Source organism: Gavia stellata, chromosome 9 (genome assembly GCF_030936135.1).
Source record: "Gavia stellata isolate bGavSte3 chromosome 9, bGavSte3.hap2, whole genome shotgun sequence".
Classification (NCBI taxonomy): domain Eukaryota; kingdom Metazoa; phylum Chordata; class Aves; order Gaviiformes; family Gaviidae; genus Gavia; species Gavia stellata.
Window position 1 is genome coordinate 5,711,998 of NC_082602.1, and position 19,034 is coordinate 5,731,031.

General features: G+C 35.6%; 1 protein-coding gene across 2 annotated transcripts in view; it reads left to right on the plus strand.

Moving 5' to 3' along the window:
* Positions 1-19,034, plus strand: part of CTNNA3 (catenin alpha 3) — a 540,343-nt gene that overhangs the window by 296,524 nt on the left and 224,785 nt on the right. For both annotated transcript variants that reach the window (XM_059820900.1, XM_059820901.1), the window contains exons 8-9: positions 10,626-10,706; positions 16,249-16,401. In XM_059820900.1, the coding sequence (XP_059676883.1) occupies positions 10,626-10,706; positions 16,249-16,401 (234 nt within the window). The remainder of the gene's footprint in view (positions 1-10,625; positions 10,707-16,248; positions 16,402-19,034) is intronic.

Below are 19,034 nucleotides of genomic sequence, written 5' to 3' on the forward strand. Positions count from 1 at the left end.
ACTTGTACTGAGAGTATAATCCAACAGCCACAGTAATGCTCTGGTTTTTCACTGTCCAAATCAATCTGCTAAATAAATGGCTATGCAATGGCCTCTTTCCTGGCAGTTGTCAGTGTAAAAGGATCATTCAAGTGCTCTTTTATCAATCTCTTTCATGTTCTTTCCCCCATAACTGCTAACAGCAGAAACTATCTGAAGTAGAATAGATTTTCTCTAGTTAACAATAGTGATTTTTTAAAAATAACAATTGAGTATTGAAAACATTTAGTCACGAGCTTCTGGGAATAACACCTCGGAGTCATTTCATTGTGTTGCTATAAATAATGGTATATTTTAGTCAGGAGTGGCTGAAGAGCACTGAATTCACCTGGTGAAGTGATTGCATTAACTATTATTTGCTCTGACAATCCCCAAAACATCTTATGTTGCTACCTCTTATCTTGTAGTCCTCTGTATAGACAGGACATGTATAAAGGAATTCATACCATCTGGATTCATTGTATGTACAGGATGCTGATGAGTGTTTTAGCTGAAGTATTTGTAAATTTGAGAGCTAAATGTTTAAACCACTTGCCTTAGTCCTCTCCCTAAAAACTGGATTTTCATTCACTGCATATTCTTAAGTGACTCCCAGCCTCCTAGATTCACATATTACATCACAGTATGGTGTTAAATTAAATTAATTGCTCTGGATTAGAAAGGGATTAACTAATACATTTAATACAGAATTACATAGAATTACAGTTTTTGTCTGTTTGGGGTTTCAGCCTTTAACTTTTATTTAAAAGTACGGTTATGAACAAAACCAAACCCGTAACATGGATGTTAGCCGAAATGACCAAACTTTGCCTGGTTTAGAGCTGAAGTCTTTGTCAAGTAACTATTTTCATAAGGTTTCTGTCTGTAGACCAAGTTCTGTCATTGTTCCACCCATGTTTGTCTCAAACAGCTTCCTTCAAATAATTCCACAGAAATGTTACAGAGTATGAGTCATGTGTGAGTGAAACTAAATGGTTTTTTTTAATAATTACAAGTGGAATTTCCTGTGTTTATCGATACGTGCATAGCTGACATCTCAGATCAAGGGAATCGGGGAAATCAATCTTCATTACCCATCCATGACGATAATAGAGTATGCTGGGTTTCCATTAAAAGAAATATCATGGCATGTCTGTTCTATAAGTGATCATGAATAGGATCATAGAGATTATCTCAGAATAATAAATATGTCAACGTAGCAAACTTCATAAAGGAAAAAAAGAAATTACCTTCTTAGTTTTACTGTTCTACCTTCCTTATCTCTTCATGTTACTCTTTGCTATAATGGGAATAGAAGGAGAAAGTGTGATGTTATTGGATGGTATGGGTATGAAGTGGCTATGAGGACTTGAAAGAGATCTTTTTTCCAGAAATATATTTGTAATCACTATATATATTTTTTTTAAAAAAAAAGAGAGTGTGTGTGTGTATATAACACTGATTGATTTGAACGCTGCCACACTCCTCTTAAGTCTATTGGAATCTATTTATGTAGTACATAGTGCTTTAAAATACCACATCTAACAGTAAGATTGTTTTTGTTGTCCTGAAAAATGCAGGATGTGCCTTTGCTTTGCTGCAGAAATACCACTTTGGAGCTTGTAGTAACTCAGTCTATCCCTAGGTATGGAAGAATTTGAGTAGCTTAGTAGCTGGACATTTTTCCCTGTTTATGACTCCTGTTTAAGACCATAACTTTTTGATTTAGTGTACAGCTAAGACCTTTAAACAAGCTGGATGAGACAGACTGTCTCAGCAAATCTACTATATTTTATTTTGAATTTTCTTCCCCCTCCATCCCCTTCCTCCCTCTCATAACAGCATATAATCTCCAAGCAATTTATATGATAGTTCATCATAGGAAAGTTTTATGCTGCTGCTGTAGGATGAGTTTTTCTCCAACTAATTTCCTATTTTTCTGCTGTAAAACTGCTGGAACACTTTGGTGTAGATGGATATTCAATTAAAAACTTCTATACTAGGAACGTAGAAAATTGCTTCTTAGTAAAAAGCAGATTAACCTTAAGTATGCTTCTTGTTGTCAGTTTGATAGGATGGATATTGCTCTATTTCTAGTTATGTTTGCCTTTCTTTCCTGCATCATCAGTGAATGACAGTAACATCTCATTAAAAGAGATTTAACTTCTTTTTTACTTTCTGCTGATTCCTCCGATAGTTTTAAAGTTGAAATACAAACCAAAATAGAGTACCATTGGCCTTTATGATTTCTGTATCAAGTGTAAAGATCGTCATATTTCAAATCTGAACTACCCGTGGCTTTTGATTTTGCATTAGAAATAGTAAGTGATCACTATATTTGCTTTGCAAAGTGCAGATTAGAATGTGCAATATTATGCATATTCCAGCAACATAATTCTTTCTGAGAATTTAGGATTAATTAGGATCTGAAAATTTCTGCCTTTTTTTTTTTTTTTTTTTTTTTTTTTTAATTACTTCAAGGCCTATACATACTAAGTATCTTTTTCTGGGTTCTTTTTAGGCTGTTTTATGCATACTCATTTAGAATTAAATTTGTTTTGCAGTGTTAGGAACTAGATATACCTGAATGCTAAAAGGGAGTTATACTTTGAGGCTTTAAATCCTTTTTCTGCATGTTGATTGAGAAAGGGTAATTCACACAGTGATGAGAGCCCTTGGTACTCCAACTGATATTGATAGAGGTTGAGGTAATTCATTTCTTATGAGGTACTTCCCATCTCACAGCATTAGATCCATAGGGAGCTCTCCATGATGGCTTGAAGAGAAAAAAAATTGCAATCTCACATTGAAGCTGTTGAGGAGAAAAAAATATCTACGATGAGAAACAGTTCCACATGAGAGATTCCTTATTTGCTCAGTTGCATATGATTTTCCATGCCCTTGTTGGTTTGTTTTTCCCTTGGCTCCCCGCCCCCCCCCCCCCCCCTTTTAAAATATACTTACTTGTTTTTCACAGAAATAGGTTTTCTTGAGTCAGGTGTCTTTAAAAAAGTGCACTAGACTTGGTTTATTAGAGTAGGGAATCTGTGTTACCAAGTAAATATAGTGATTTTCAACTTAAAATACTCATGGGTTATTCTTTCTTTGTGTTTACTAGATTAACAAAGAAAGGTAATAAATACACTTGTAACTGACTTTCCTTTTGCTGGCTTTTGATGTACAGTAAAGATGTGCTTTGAAATGCTGTATGAAAAGGTCCGGGAGCTTTTGCCTTTTCAAAAGAATTTTTGTTCTTTAAAATGTCAGAAATGTCAAGTTCTGCCTTTACTGTCTTGTCAGAGGGTTCCTTGAATATCTTCTAAAATGTTCATTTAAGAGATTTCTTAGTCAGCAGTTAATGAGGTGGCACTGCTGTGAATCCTTAAAGATTTGGGGAAAAAAAATAAAATAGAAAAACATGGATATAATTGTTCATGCATCTAAATAGTCCCGTTGTTCCAGTGAAGTTATTTGCACTCAAAAAGTTATTCCTATCTGCTCCCAGGATGGGGAACAAAGAGGTCTTTTAAAAAGTTTTTTTAAAAGCCAGAGACGTACTTGAAAACCAGAATTGTAAACAACTGGCTTCCTTTTGTGTTCAAGTGTGACGCAAACTTGTCCATTGAGATCTATAGCTTTGGAGAAGATCATAGTTTTTGGTTTATTTAACTAGACATACGACCTTCAACAAGGGATCTTGTTTTTTACTTGGAAGTTGTACTTTGAGGAGCAAGTTGAAAATCTGAAGGATAAAATATTGTTTCCATTAATTCTGCATGTAAGGGGCAAATATTCCTAGGGCCTAGTGATATACAGATTGGTACAAGGAAGTACAAAGAGGTTCTTAACAGCATTTAAACTTCTTTGATTTTGCCTGTCTATTGGTTACAAGAGTTTTTGTTCCTGCTGTGCTGGGACCTGTAGGGTTGGGACTGAACAGGAATGGGCCTGAAGGATTTATCAGTCTAAAATGAGAAAGAAGGCAGTAAGAAAGAAAACTTACTTGAGAGGTCTCTTCTTTGTATTAGATTGAACTAGGAAGCCAGATGCATTTGGGTACAAAGAGCTGTTTGATGAGAAGACAGCTGAGGCTTGATTTTCGTGTTCTGGTAATAGTATACTTAGGGTGCTCCAAGAAAAACGGGGACTCCAGGGGACTTAATGCCAGAGAAGTTTCTGTTGCTGTGCAGTGCAGGTTCTGCAGCTGGCACAGGCAGTGCAGGGAGCAAGGTGCAGGGAGGAGGCTCACGCAGCAGCCTGGTGGCAAGCAGATTGGTTGGAGTAAGGCCCACTGGTGGGAGGAGGGTTTAGATCATATGGTTCTAGCTACTTGTTCCTCAAGAGGAGGTGTCAGAGGGAGGGAGGCTATCCGTATGGAAATAGCTGCCCTGAGGCCTCACCTTGACAAGAACTGTGAAAAAGGCAGATGTTAGGGATGGGGCCCTGTTATTGTTCTTGTGGCGTGGCTGCCCCAGGCTTGGCGCTGCTCACGGGTGTTTCATAGCTAAGCATTCCTCTGAGATTTCTTCACTCTTTGTGTGACCTTCAAGGTGACAAGTACTTTGCCTTCTCCCAGCAGAGACTGTAAGCAGTGAAATTTGTTTTATTTACTTATTGATGGCTGAAGCACTGTGTTAGCTAATTTTGACAGAAGCAAAGCCACTGTAATCAAGTTGACAAACCTCTTGGCTGTTCTTTATTAGTTCATATGTTTTAATTTAAATTAAGACTACAACAGGATTGAACTGGATCTTCCCTTATAAAGGCTTTTGGGGTTTGGTTTTTTTTGAGATGGATGCTTGCAGTTGTCTTTACTTTGTTGAATTGCACAACAGGATTTGAAAGATCAGGGTTTCTATGAGCTGGGTATTAAAAAAAAAAAAAAAATCTTATTTCTGTCTTTGCACAACAAATCCATGCATGGAATTTTCCCAAGGAATGGCAACATTGTTTCAACACACAAAAAATTGTGAAACTGCTTTTTATACAACTTTTTTTTTCATCACTGTTATGGTTTTGTCTAGAATTCAAAATTACTTTATAATTCAAAAGAGGAAACCTTTATAAGCACCATACACAAAAAAATGTTAAATGCTAAATGTTAAATGCTGAATTGTAACAACAGACATAAAATGCCTGGTATCTCTATAGGGACGTGACTTTGTTTTAATATCTTAGCTAGGTGAGGGTTTGTTTTTTTTTGTTAAGGTACAATGTACAGGACCCTGTAATTATTAAGTATAGGATTATTGTCAGTCAACACATAGACCGAAATGATCAGTCATTTAATTAGAGCTCTGACATTTATTAACGTATCATAGTATTGATTGCTGTTTACCTTTTAGCTTGACATTTTTTTGAATATTTCCATGGAGAACTGATTTCAATAAATGTGCTAGTATTCTTTAAAAATAAAATTGTCCTTGGATACACTGAACTAAATCAAAAGATGTTTATCACAGAATCATGGTACAGCTGCTGGAGATAAGCAATGAAAATCATGTTAGTGGGTTGGATTTTTTTTCTATTCAGTCCTCCCAAGATTGTACGACAAGTGTTTGGGAACAGTAAACAAAACATGTGCTCAGTTTTTGGCCGTAGGCCTTTAAGTATGGAAATCTATTTTCGGGAGAGCCTTTGAGTACAGTATGGATTAAGGTTATAAAGTTGTTTTTAATCATGTATGTAATTTTAAACATTCCAGTGAAGTGTTACTGCTTTCTTTCAACTTCTGTTATTTTAAACCGTTATATAAGCCCAGGAATGCAAGATGAACTTGCATCTGAATATCCTCAAACATCAGGAACGATGTTTGGAATCGGGAACAGGAATCTCAAGCCTGTTTTGTGTGTTTACAAATAACTCTTTATAGTGGTGTTTAAGGCAAGAAAGTCAGGATGCCTATCAAGATAAATTAATTACTGTTACGTAGTCAATGGCCCACACAGATGTGTATGATACAACTAGGCTTATATTGATGTAGTCTGTTTATAACCTTATACCACCCAGTACCTGCATATATTTATTCCTTTACAGCCAACTTGGCTGAGGAGGACAGTTCTTAAAAACTCAGAGTGAGGCTCAAGCTCCAGGTTTTGCATTCGCTACTCCAACATCACTTTTCCTATATAGGGGACCCAGATAGATCCTGACCACTTCCGCTGTTTGCAGTCTAGATCCTAATTCAGCTGTTGTATCTTGAGGCCCTGCATAATGGCATGGATAGAATCTCCTCACTGTGTTGTTGCTGTACAAATACTTGAAGGAATCCTTTAGGACTAAAGTAAAACAGTTTTTAAGTTTATAGCTAAGACTCCAGCTATTCTGGAATATGGAATTCAGAAGACATCTGATCTCACCATGGATGTGATAAATTAATATCGCTCCTTTTTACCCCACAACATTGAAAAGCTAGAGTCTACAGATGTGTTTTTGAACATGTATGGCTACTTTTGAAAAACAATGACTTTGTTTGAAATCTTGATACCTATTTCAGGTGGATATGTCCAAAATATCCAAGGTACTTCATGAAGGCCTATTCAATTTACTTGTAAAAGTTTGTGGGCTTTTTAATATAAAACTAGTATTTTGGGGGACTATTCACAAGACAAAACTTCAACCTACCAAACTAGGTCTCTCTCATCACCCTCTATGGCAAGTAGAGGCTCAGGACCTTCAGAGGTGATGCAAAAGTCATTACTTTCTCTGATGACTATAAGGGGACCTCAAGGAGTGTGGCCTTGCAAGATTTAAGTAAATCCTTGTGAATACTTTATCACCAATACATACCCAAATAAACTGGCTGCATTTCACTTGGCCAGATCTTGTTTATTTTAGTCCTGCTAATGAGAGCAGTTCAGTTCTGTGTTGTAACTGAATTCTTGATTATGGCTAACGGCGGGGTGTTCTTTGATTCACATGATGAATACTAATAGTATTTACTGGTTTAATAACCATGGCTGATTGTATCCTTTTATATATCTTTTTTTATATATTTTTTTATAAATTTAGCCCATATCTATTAGCCTCAGTACTTGAAGAGATTAGATGATCACTTATGGAGTTCTGCCCAAATCTTCTTTATAATTTACTGATCAGTTTTCAGATGGGATACACAGTGCAACTATGAGGTAAACATTTGTAGCACTTCAGAAGTATAAACACAGTGAAATTAAAAACTTTATCAGAATAAATATAATCCTTTGTTTAAGCTATATTTTCAACTCAACAAAGTATGAATGTGGTAGAATTACTGCTGTCTTTGTTCATACTGTTAACTGTTGGTATGTACCCACCAAAGACTCCACTGGAGACATGTTCTTCAGTCCTTCAAGGTTGTGTAGCTAATGCAAACATGTTAGTTTGCATCTGTATACCTTAGAGTGCGGAAGGATCTGTAATGTCTGTGAAGGTCATGATCCCCTTCTGATATAAATTAAGTCGATTAAAAACAGTGGAGATATGGTGATTTGTTTCAACTGAGAATCTGCCCTTAGATATGTACTGTTTTAAATGAAAATCTGCCAGGAAAGATTTTCTGCACATGTGGTTTGAGTCATTCAACTAATGTTGTTTGCCAGTGTGTGAAATAGATAGGCCTGTATTATTGGCAATGCTCAGCATTTATCTTCAGGCTACGCAGTGTTAATTAAAAATACTTGTTTTCGCTTAGTGGAGTATTAATAACAATGTGACTTAGTGCTTGTAAAATGTTTCATATGTTAAAAAAAGCATTGAAATAGGAGCTGGATATTGCTTGTAATATCTTCACAAGGGAGCCATATAGCCATTATTACATATGTTTTACAGAATAAAACTGCAGCTGAGTGCAGGAAAACTGAGAGAAAGGACTGAGCTCAACTGCATTATTTTTGAAATCTAGAGCCTAGAATAATGTACATAATTTTCCTAGCCCTTTTCTGAATTCAGTCACCCTGTACAAGAATGAACTATTTCAGGGTAGACTTGTTTGTTTTTAAGTACAGCAGTCATGAGAAGAATGTTAATTGACAAGCAGATGCAGAGTATTGCAAATACAGAAATGCTAGCTATATTACTGGAGGGTGGAACATAGTGTAGAGATGTTCAGATCATGCTTAGTTTCACTATGCCATTGTTTTAATATACACTTTTAAAATATTAAATCTAGTATTTTTCAGCTATTAAAAAGTGTAATCATCTAGTGTAGGTCTTGAACTGTTCCTGTCACAGACATATTTGAGATGGAAGTCTGCAGAGAAATATAAACTTAACTTAAAGGAGTAATTCAGCATTCAAAGGTACTTGGGACCAATGGACAATAACTTGCAGAAGCTGGACAAGATGGTATGAGGCCATTGATGTTTAAGACTACTCCCACAGTAGACTTTGTAGTCAGGTGTGCCCCAACTTTAACAGACTGTACACAATTTTGAAATACTTACAACTTTATAAGAAGGATTTATCCAAACAGTAATGTGGTTTTTTGAGTTTTAAAATTCTTTAAGGAAGAATGCGAGTCTGCAGTTATGAGGTTACCCGCATTCTGGACCTGTCCACATTCTACAGTCTGAAGCTGCATTTTATAGTGTATTTAGTTCTTGGGGAAAACACAAGGTGAAGTATAACTTCAATTATAGTTAGGTTTGCTTTCTAGACATTGACTATTGACAATTATGTTAAGAATTTGCAGATAAAGTATTTTTTCCTTGTTCACTATTCAATATTTTTATGCCACTCGCTGAGTGAGGTTATTTCATATTAGCTGCCTCAAAGATTTAGGTTTGCTTAGAGCCAGTTGTATCATTAGTTGCCACCTTCGAAGTTACAGCTTACTAGAGAACTTTAAAAAAAATCCCAATATTTTACATTGATTCTGTCTTCTTAGAAAAATAGGCTCTAAATATAAAGCTTTTAAAGGATGTGCCAATGTGGAACTGCATCTTTGTCATCTGAAAATGCATAGGCATAAGCTGAGTTGTATCCACAACACTTTTACTGGTCTTGTTTACCTAGCAGTTTAGAAGGGATCAATTTTGTTGTCACGGCTGACAATAGCTTGCGAAACATAGTAGAAGAGTCATTATTTATTTCGGTTCCTATGCAAGCATTGATACAAGAAATAGTCACATTACTATGAAATAGAAAGTCAGTATCTACCTTTAGGGATTCCTTGAAGGTTTCAAGGTGAAGTTCAGACCTCTCTCCAAGACCTGTGTTTGATCATCTGTTCCCTGCGAAGACTGTAAGCAATTTCAGAAACGGAAAGTAGTAGGAAAATTTCTAAGTTACCCTGAGTATATAAGCTCAGCTTTTTAAAATAATCGTGCCTTTCAGTTGATGGAGAATGTACTAATAATTTCAAGGCGTTTATTACATTACACATTCACTTTTAATATAAAAGTTCTTTCCTGATCATCTCTAGTCTTTGCTTTAATATTAAGCATATTGCTCTGTTCACAGATTATTGTTTTTTTAGTAAGGAAATAACTCTGAAGTATGATATATTGTATGTAACAAGGTTATACACCTAGGTGCCTATGAAGATAATACTACTTTTGTTTTCACTAGTATTTGTTTTAGTATGATTTACAAAATGAGACAGTCATGTTCATAATATAGACTTCCTAGTGTACTATAGCTGAAGCCCAAATATTACGGTCAGTATACATAGCTATTTCTTTAACATTTATGACAATCTGGTCCTTTCCCTGGAAATGTAATGTGTGCTGACTTAAGACTTTGTGTAAAGACACTTTCACTGTTTGTGGTTTCTTTCCTTTGGACCAGGGCAGTCCAAGGTAGTGGGTAATGAATGATTTCTTTAGAGAAACAAAGTTCATCAGACATTTTGGATTTTCATTTAGTTTCTGTACTAACATGAAAAAAATATTATTCAAAACAACTAGTAGACACAGAACTACTATGTTAATACTGTATAGAAAAAATGGTGGGCAATACAATAAAAGTGTTAACTACACTTTTCAAATAGCTAATAATGATATAAGCACTTTGCTTATAGATAGAAATAAAAAGTTAAGATTATTTGGAAAGTATACAACTGATTCTCTTAAGACCTCTCAAATATCTCAAGAGCTCAGTCTTCTATTGATGCTGAGAAGGAACATGCAGCTAAATGAAGAGATTGTCCGTTTTCATTGGCAATGTTTGCATTGCAACATCTTGGACGTTTGGAAACTCACCCATTCTGTTTTACAGGAGTCAAATAATGAATGCTGCAGACTAAAGCACTACCAAACTGCATTATGGGATCTGAATTTATAAATTGCTAGTCGAGGGATAACATGATTTTTCATATGAATATGGTGATAATGGATTGACATCAATAATAATAATTATATTAATGTTGTTAGAAGATAAAAAGCGTTTAATTGTGTTCCTATATACGCTAGTAAAGCATATGTTTTGATTCAGCGGATTATGCTTAACATCACAAATTGGCATTCTGTGAATATTGTGGTACTGGTTCCTGAAATGTATTAAAATTCAAAAAAATCCTTAAACATGTATGATTTACCAAATGCTCTGATGAACTGAGGACGCAAAGAACCTGCTTGCTAAAACATCACAAATAACCATTGTTCTGTTTTCTATCATATTTTTTATAGACTGACAAGAAAGAGAGAAGTAATGCCTTGAATGTTGCAATAGATAGTATGTGCAAGAAGACAAGAGACCTCCGCAGACAGGTAAGCAACCTGGGGAACTTGAAAGGTAGTAAAGGAGACTTGAAGGACGCTTTTCCAGATTCCTATTTTCAGTTTTTGTAGCACTGCATTTTGAAAATAAAGATTTTGGGTTTTTTGTGTGTATGTGTGTATATATATATGTGTGTGTGTGTGTATAAATATTTCTATATAAATACTGAAGATAGTTACACTATTCCACAGAATATATACATAAAAATTTTCAAAACTCTGGGAAAAAATCCTACCAAATGATACTGGCTGAATGTATGTATGTACATAGGCAAAACTCTGCATGTGTACATGTCTAAATATTTATTTGCTATAGAAATAAATCAATAATGTACTTTGGACATCAAGATTCATTTTATCTTAAATAAGCTTGAATTATTACTGGTCGTTGGAACAGATACCTTGAAGCGACCACTGGGCCACTATGTCTAGTTCTTTACAGTTGTAAGAGCTCATACAACAGAAAAGGGTCCTTGGAATACCTGGTCCACAGTCCACCCACCCATTTTGCATCCCAATATCCTAAAACTAATGTAAGAAATGGACCAAAATCCACAACTTCAGTTTACTGCAGAAGGTGAGCAGTAGACATCAGCTGTGTTTACATTCTTTCTCTGCAAGGAATGTCTTTGAGAAAAATTGCAAATTATATTGGAAGTATAGAACGTGCCAGTTTAGAAAAGAGAGCTAGAAAGCCAATAGTTCTTTCAGCCAGGCTGCCCCAACCAACTATGTGAAAATTTATGGCTACATAGAACATGAGCACACGCTGCTTTCATCCTGTCTCTAGCTGTGGCTATTTATCAACTGTCTGGTGGAAGATTATTCCTCCCAACTTTGTGTACAGTCTCAGAAGCCAGCCTGTGCTTTAAGATGATGAATAAATTCCTTCCTGTCTCCCATAATCAGCCAGGGGAAACCTTGAAAGATGAGATGAATATAATATAAATATAGTGTTTACAACTAACTAGCTATCCAATTGCTGCTCACATTCCATCAAAAAAATGTTCAGCTCAGACACCCAGCAACTTATATCACAAGCTCAGTGTGTCTAGGAACTCTCCTATTCTGTCCTAGAGTCTCTTCCATGAGTTAATTAAACTCTAGCTTGTAACAGTTTATTGACTCTGTTACAGTGTTTAAAATCTGTTCACTAATTCAATTTGTGTGTTTCTATAAACCTTTGTAAAATGTTCAGGCTTGAATGTAATCATGCCTTATCTATAGTCTATCTAGAACCAGTAGTTTTCTCTAACCAGACCAGCTCAATGGCTTCTTGATGTTTTCTACTGGAAGGTATTTACAAGAAATATTTCATCTACTTCCTCCAATTCTGTGTTCATACATGTGAATTGCATAAGAACTGCTTTAGGAAGAGTGCTTACTGCATGTCTAATTCCTGATCTGGGAAACACAAATCTGTGAGTTCTGTGCCTGCAGATCACAGAATCACGGAATCACTAAGGTTGGAAAAGACCTGTAAGATTATCAAGTCCAACCATCAACCCAACACAACCATGCCCACTAAACCATGTCCCACAATGCCACGTCCACACGTTCCTTGAATGCCTCCAGTGACGGTGGCTCCACCACCTCCCTGGGCAGCCTGTTGCAGTGTTACACCACTCTCTCAGTAAAGAAATTTTTCCTAATATCCAGTCTAAACCTCCCCTGGCGCAACTGGAGGCCATTTCCTCTTGTCCTATCACTTGTCACTTGGGAGAAATGACCAGCACCCACCTCTCTGCAACCCCCTTTCAGGTAATTGTAGATGTTGCAGTAGAGTCTTACTGCTTTCGCTTATGAACATTCATTATTCTGTCTTCCAGCACTTTTACTAGAAACAGGAAAATTGTTATTTGGTCTACTCTTACAGCTTTTATAATACCTAATTTTTTTTTGAATGATACTGTGTACCACAGTTGGTATGACATGAGGCACTCCTAGCGGATTCAGGGCTATGGTGTGCACAGTGTACTCTGCTTTCAGTCAATTACTGGGATTGTCTCTGCAAAATTGGGGTTGAAAATGAAACTTTATGAAGGTGTATTTTTTTAAATACCTTCAGTGTAGTGCACAATAAACAAAACCATCATGTAAGTGGTGGCCCAGTCACCACCTGATTGTGGGTTATGCCATGGGCCCCTATGGAACATCTTTGTAGACCACAGTAAGTAAAGTGAAGGAAGGCTTTATCTGGCAAGACTTGAAGGCAAATGTAGCTATCTCAAGAACAGTGTATTCTGGAAGTTAAAAATCTCTGGCTTTTCTAATGAAACGAACTGTACTCACTTCAGGAACTTGGCCAGTACTTGTGAGGATTTTAAACTATTCTGTTTTGTTTTGATTTTTACTTGTATTGTGCCAGAGATGTGCATGTCATTTCTGTGTGTGGAGTTTTACCTAGATCACTGCTTCCCTGCCTACTAGAGCTGTATGAATATTTAGGAAGGAATTGCCTATTCAATCCAATTTCTAATTCTGAGCAATTACCATACTCAGTTCTTACCTCCCAGTTGTTTCGCAGTGTACCATGAATGGGCTGCACAGATGTTTCTCCTAGGGTTGTTCCGCAGTTTTGATTGGTTCGGGTTTTTTTATAGCTGTTATTCCTTCTTATATTTCTATGTTGCCTCTTCATCATAGATAGCTTTTTCTGAACACAAAGGAGATTGCCTTCCTGGCACCCCTTTGAAACAGTCAAGAGAGATCCCTCAATAATAACTAATCTTTAGTTCTTCCAGGACTTCTTTAGTTCTTCCAGTATAGTCCTGTGAGGCACTAGGCAAATAGAGGCAAACACAGTTTTCTGTACTCATCAGGATGTTTAATAGTGTTGCAAACAGCTGCTGGGATTTTCTTCTCTACCCTCCACTGTTTGTTTCTGACAACCTTATGCCCCATGTTTTATAAACAACAAGTTTCTATGTTATTTTTTAATGCATTTTGATATCAGAACAGAAACTCTTCATGCTTCCATTTCTGTACCAGTCTGCTGAAAGGGTAAGAATAAGACCTCACAACTTAAAACGATTTGTCAGACATCATCCTCCCTCTGCTTTCCCTTTTCTGATGGTGTCTCTTTCACTTAAAAATATGAGAAAAATTTTAATTATAGCACAATAACTTCCCTAGTATTGCCTGCTAGCACTATTGGTGCTGTTCTTTCTCTGTTTATATGTCTCCCTATGTGGTTACTTAGCTTTTAGCATTTTACTCTAGAGGTGGCCAGAGTCAGAAACAGACTTACTGAGTCGTGGTAAAAATGATTGTTATGATTAGAATGAAGAGTAATGGATATTGCCTCAGATATTCTTTTTTTCTTTTGTCTTTTTTTTCCTTTGTCCTACATTGTATTTCTTTGTTCTTTAATGCTACAGAAGCCATCTTTTGAAAATCTCAGCTTCATGTATTCCTTTGCATAACTGAAACAGAAACATAATTTCAAACTTGTTTGTATTCAGCAAAGACACAGCATTATCTTTTTTTGAAAAAGAATATGTGTTTCACTGTTTAATTGCAGGATAGAGGATTTCTTAGAACAAAATAATAATGATAATTTATATGTGAAAGGTTAATTAAACCAAGCAAACCAGTAAAAAGCTACAGCAAAGAATTACATGATGAGAGATAAAATTAGACTGCTAGTTTGAAAATTGGATGCCTCAAGCTCACCACAAATGTGACTAAGGTCATTGCAGTCACTGGTCCTCAAATTATACATTAAGGCTACAAAAGTCCTACAATCTGGGCTATGCCGAACCCGAAAATATTTCTCTTGGAGATAATGAATCATAGGCCATGGATATGGTTCCACAGCTTTTTGTTGCTGGTTATTGTAAATTGAAATCTTAATGTTTAAACTGTGACACCTCAAGGTCACATTCACATACTTAATTTTAAGCAGGTGAGTATGTGTTTTCTTCAGTTGGACTTTTCCAACGCAGAAATTTTAACAGGCAACTTGTCAGGACTGGATGTTTGATGTATTTTGTTCCTGGTAGTGAACCTTTTTAATTATCCCTTTCTTTTTATTTTTTAAAATTCCAGCCTGAATAAAGCTGGGAATGTGAACATGACAGTAAAAATCCAATTTTGTATTGGATTCCCATAGCATTTGTCTTTGTAAATTACTTTTGAGAACATACAATGTATCCAGATAGTATATCCTAATGCAGTAAGCTACAGTAAGTTAGAAGACGAAAAAACATTGCAAACGTCAACTTACCTGTATTTTTTTGGAAGATTTGTGTGTCCCATGTGCCTAGTGAGTCAATGAGACCTGGCTTTAGATGGTGAGGCTATCCAAAAGCTAGTGGTGGAATTCATATCCAAATCTTGTCTTGATAATCAACAGATTTCTCTACTATTATTTCTGCTGTGCATGTTCACTGCCCTACCTACAAGGAGAGCAGCATCAAAAAGGTTGTGGGTGTTTGCATTTTTCTAGCTGTAGGAGTCTTTACTTCTACTGAGTTTTCACATAGATTGGAACAAAATGCTAAGGGAAAACACGTCCTTTGGCAACAAACCTGTCAGCGTGTAAGAGCTTAAAAGCCTTTTGTGATCTTTTCTGTTCTGATCAATACCATTTTTATAGATTGTAAAAATAAATTTTTGCAGTAGGAAATTCAGTGAACTTGATAATTTAGTTGTATTGCATGTATTGTTAATGATTGGTGTATTTTTTGTAGTATTCTATGATTGAAATGAACAATTGCCATGTGTAGGTTTATAACATGGAAAACAACCTCTTAAGTGAAATGATGTCCCAATGATCAGTTACAAATGTTACACTTCTTTAACAATTTAAGTAAGAAGTTCAAGAACAATTAAATTGAGAAAATTGAACTTCAGACTCATTTATAGTTCTTCTTGCTCTATTAATCTATTATCAGGCGGCATAATCAGTAATCTCATTGATATAATTATCATGAAGGCTACCATTTTGCTAATCAAACTGTATCATTGGGTTTTCCAACAAGGTAGAAAATATTTGGGTAATTTTGCAATTGAAAACATGTGATGTAGACTATTTTGTGAGTACAAACATAATTAAATAAATATTTTCTTTGTAAAATAAAATAGCCTTCTCCCTTGGCATCTGAACTTCAAGAGAGAATACCCAGGAGACATTTGGTTTGGTCTAACTAATTTTTCATGTGTGGAATCGTTTAAGAAGTCTATTCCGTTCATCAAAGAACATGGATATTTGTTTGGCTCCCTTGATTTCAACAGAACTAGCACATGTTTTAAGTGATTTATGTATCTGTACTCACACACACATATACTCACACATACAAACATGCATATTTAGGTAGTGGTATATTAAATTTGTCCCTAAAATTAAATGAAGTTTTCTGTGTAATAGATAAATTGCAGCTGCAGTAGGATTCAGGCACATAATCTTGCACATAATGCAGGAATACAGTGTGTACATGTTTATGTTATAAAATACTAATGGACAATAATTACAGTAGACTTTAATAAATAGTCCAATTACCAGACACTAATGTAATGCTTTCTTTTGCAGCTCCGTAAAGCCATTATAGATCACATCTCAGACTCCTTCTTAGATACCACTGTTCCACTTTTAGTTCTCATTGAAGCTGCTAAAAATGGAAGAGATAAAGAAATAAAGGAATATGCTGCTATATTTCGAGAACATACCAGCAGGCTTGTGGAGGTACGTTTGATGGAGTTGCACTTTTTTTTGTATATATGGTATAAGTGACTTGCCACTGCACATTTCCTTTGCTGGCAGATATCATCAAACAATTAAGCCTGGCATTTCAGGAAAGAATACATAAATGGCCTAGGGTAATTAGTAAACATACTCCATTTTTTATATAATGGTATGCAGTAAGATAGTGGGTTTTGTAGTATTGGCATATGCATAGTATTTCATTGCATAGAAATTAGGTGGTGGTGAATTCTAATTTGAGAAATTAGTGTAAGCCTTTCCACAAAGATATTCAGTGGGAACTTGATCACGTGTGTGATTCTAAAGAATATTAGCTTAAAGTGTTCAGAATACTACTGCCCAAACTACATGAGACACCATATTAGTGTTAGTTGTTTGCAGCTTTCTCACTTATAAAGTTTATAGCCTGTGTAATGATATGCTGAAGAGGAAATGGTGCTCTGACACACAGTTTAGAGCCATGAACCCTCCCTCTAGCAGACTGAAAGCACGCTGGCGTATATAAATAAATTCACTCGCATACATTGTGTACTCATTTCTAAAGGATATACTTCTTTATTACTTATGAATGATACTTCTTCATCAATTAGAACTTTGCAAATAGAATTGGGGGGAGATTTTAGTTTGTTGAACAATCAGTCCTGCAAGTGTGACTAAATATTCACTGACTTAAAACTCATTCAAAGGAGCTTGAAACACTGCTGGAATACTGAAGTCATGGATTTTGCAGGAATATTATCTCAAGTGCCAGTAAGGAATGCATTGCTAATTTTTGTGGGGTTTTTTTAAGCTTTTAGTGTTTTTCTGTGCAGTAATGCAAAAATGGAAAAAAAATCAATGAATTCACTCTGTGGCTGAAATTTTACTTAGGAAAACTATTTGCCTCAGAATTAATTCATTAATCTTGGGTGATGTACAGATAATGAAAGACAAACAGGTAAACAGCTAAAGTAAAAGTAGGGTATTGCATTTATGTTTCTCTTCATGGGCATCTAGTTACAGAGTAAGACTAGTTATTATTCTCCGATTTACAGAACTGTCTCATTTTGACCATGCTGCAAAATCAAATGAAAGCTAAAACACAAACCCAAAGTTCTAAAAGTTTTTCAGATTTTTAATACTGAAGCCTGAAGTGGCTTGAATTTTAGAAAGGACAGGTGATCTCTGAAGATCAGGTAACTTTACTGAATTTGGAATTGAGTCCAGGTCAGCTGAAATACCCAAATCATTATTCAATTTAGAAGATGTGAACCTAAAAATCCAATATTAATTTCCTTTCATGGGTTTGAATTTGTTTCCCAAATGCAAGGATTAGCTGACCATCAGGGTAGGTTTGTGATTAAAGGGGCTGATGACTGCACAGATACACTGCCTAAAAAATCCACAAGGATGTGTAGCAGCTGCCTGTGAACATAAGACTGCCCAAAAGATAGCTATCCTTAGTGACGTAGGAAAAACTACAGCGAAGTGTTGCAATTCCAGCATAGTTACTACCTAGAAAGGAGGAAAAAAAAAAAGTCAAATGTCCTTTTTCAGCATAGACATTACATTTTGCAGTGTCCCTTCTGGAAAGTGATAACCAGACTAGACAGTGATGCCTCAATAGTTGATAGATGTTGCCTTCGTTCACCTCACTGAATGATTAACTTCAGAACCCTCTGTTTTTACCTAAAATTATTACTTAAATGCTATTGAGCAGACCAGTCTAAGAGGGAAAGTATGTGTATAGTTCATGAATGTAAATACTTGTGGAAATCCATTTATCCAGATCATTCTGAGGACATCAGACATATTTATTTTACAAGCAAATTCGTAAATCATAAACAAATCCTGTGAGGGGATAAAAGCAAGAGTCTCATGATTGTTGTATAAAAGGGGTTCTATTACATGGTAGACTGATCTTACTGTATGTGTAAAGATACAGTGTGTGTGTACATATTTATATTTATGCTGTGACTTAATATACTGTCTGCAGTGAAGAAAGCATACTTTTTAAAATTTTTTAAGTAACTGGCTTTCAGAGAGACTGTACATAGTGCCACCTCTTATTGTTGAATTAGTTTTTCCAAATTGTCACTTTACTGGTGCTTATATCGTATGCTGCTATTGAAAATTAACGTAAAATAAAATTGAAGTTATCTTCTGGATATCTACCAGAACTGAAGTATCTTGTTTAAAAGTTGCTTATATTGGTTTAATGCACTTACCAGTATCTCTAAGTGAGAGCTTGATTGATGGCTTTTTGATAAATTATACTGCTAAACTTTCCAGCAAATTAATTAGATAGTAGTTGTACTGCATCTGTCAACTGCTAGCCTATCAAACGTAAACCAAAACAAAAATGAAAAAATATTAACAGCTAAGCAAGTGGCCACAAAGGGGTTTTGTACATATAAACAGATTTATCTGATTTTTACGAAAAATTCAGTCATTTCCAACAGCATCATCAACCAAAAAGAATTATGGCAGCTGTTTTGCGGAGAGTGTAATACCAATTCAATTGATATAAATGGAATAGCATTTAAGTACATTAGAGCTGTAAATTGGAAGTGTATTTGGGTTTTTAGTGGCCTAAAACCTGTTAAGCTGAGAATATATATATATGTTTAAATTGA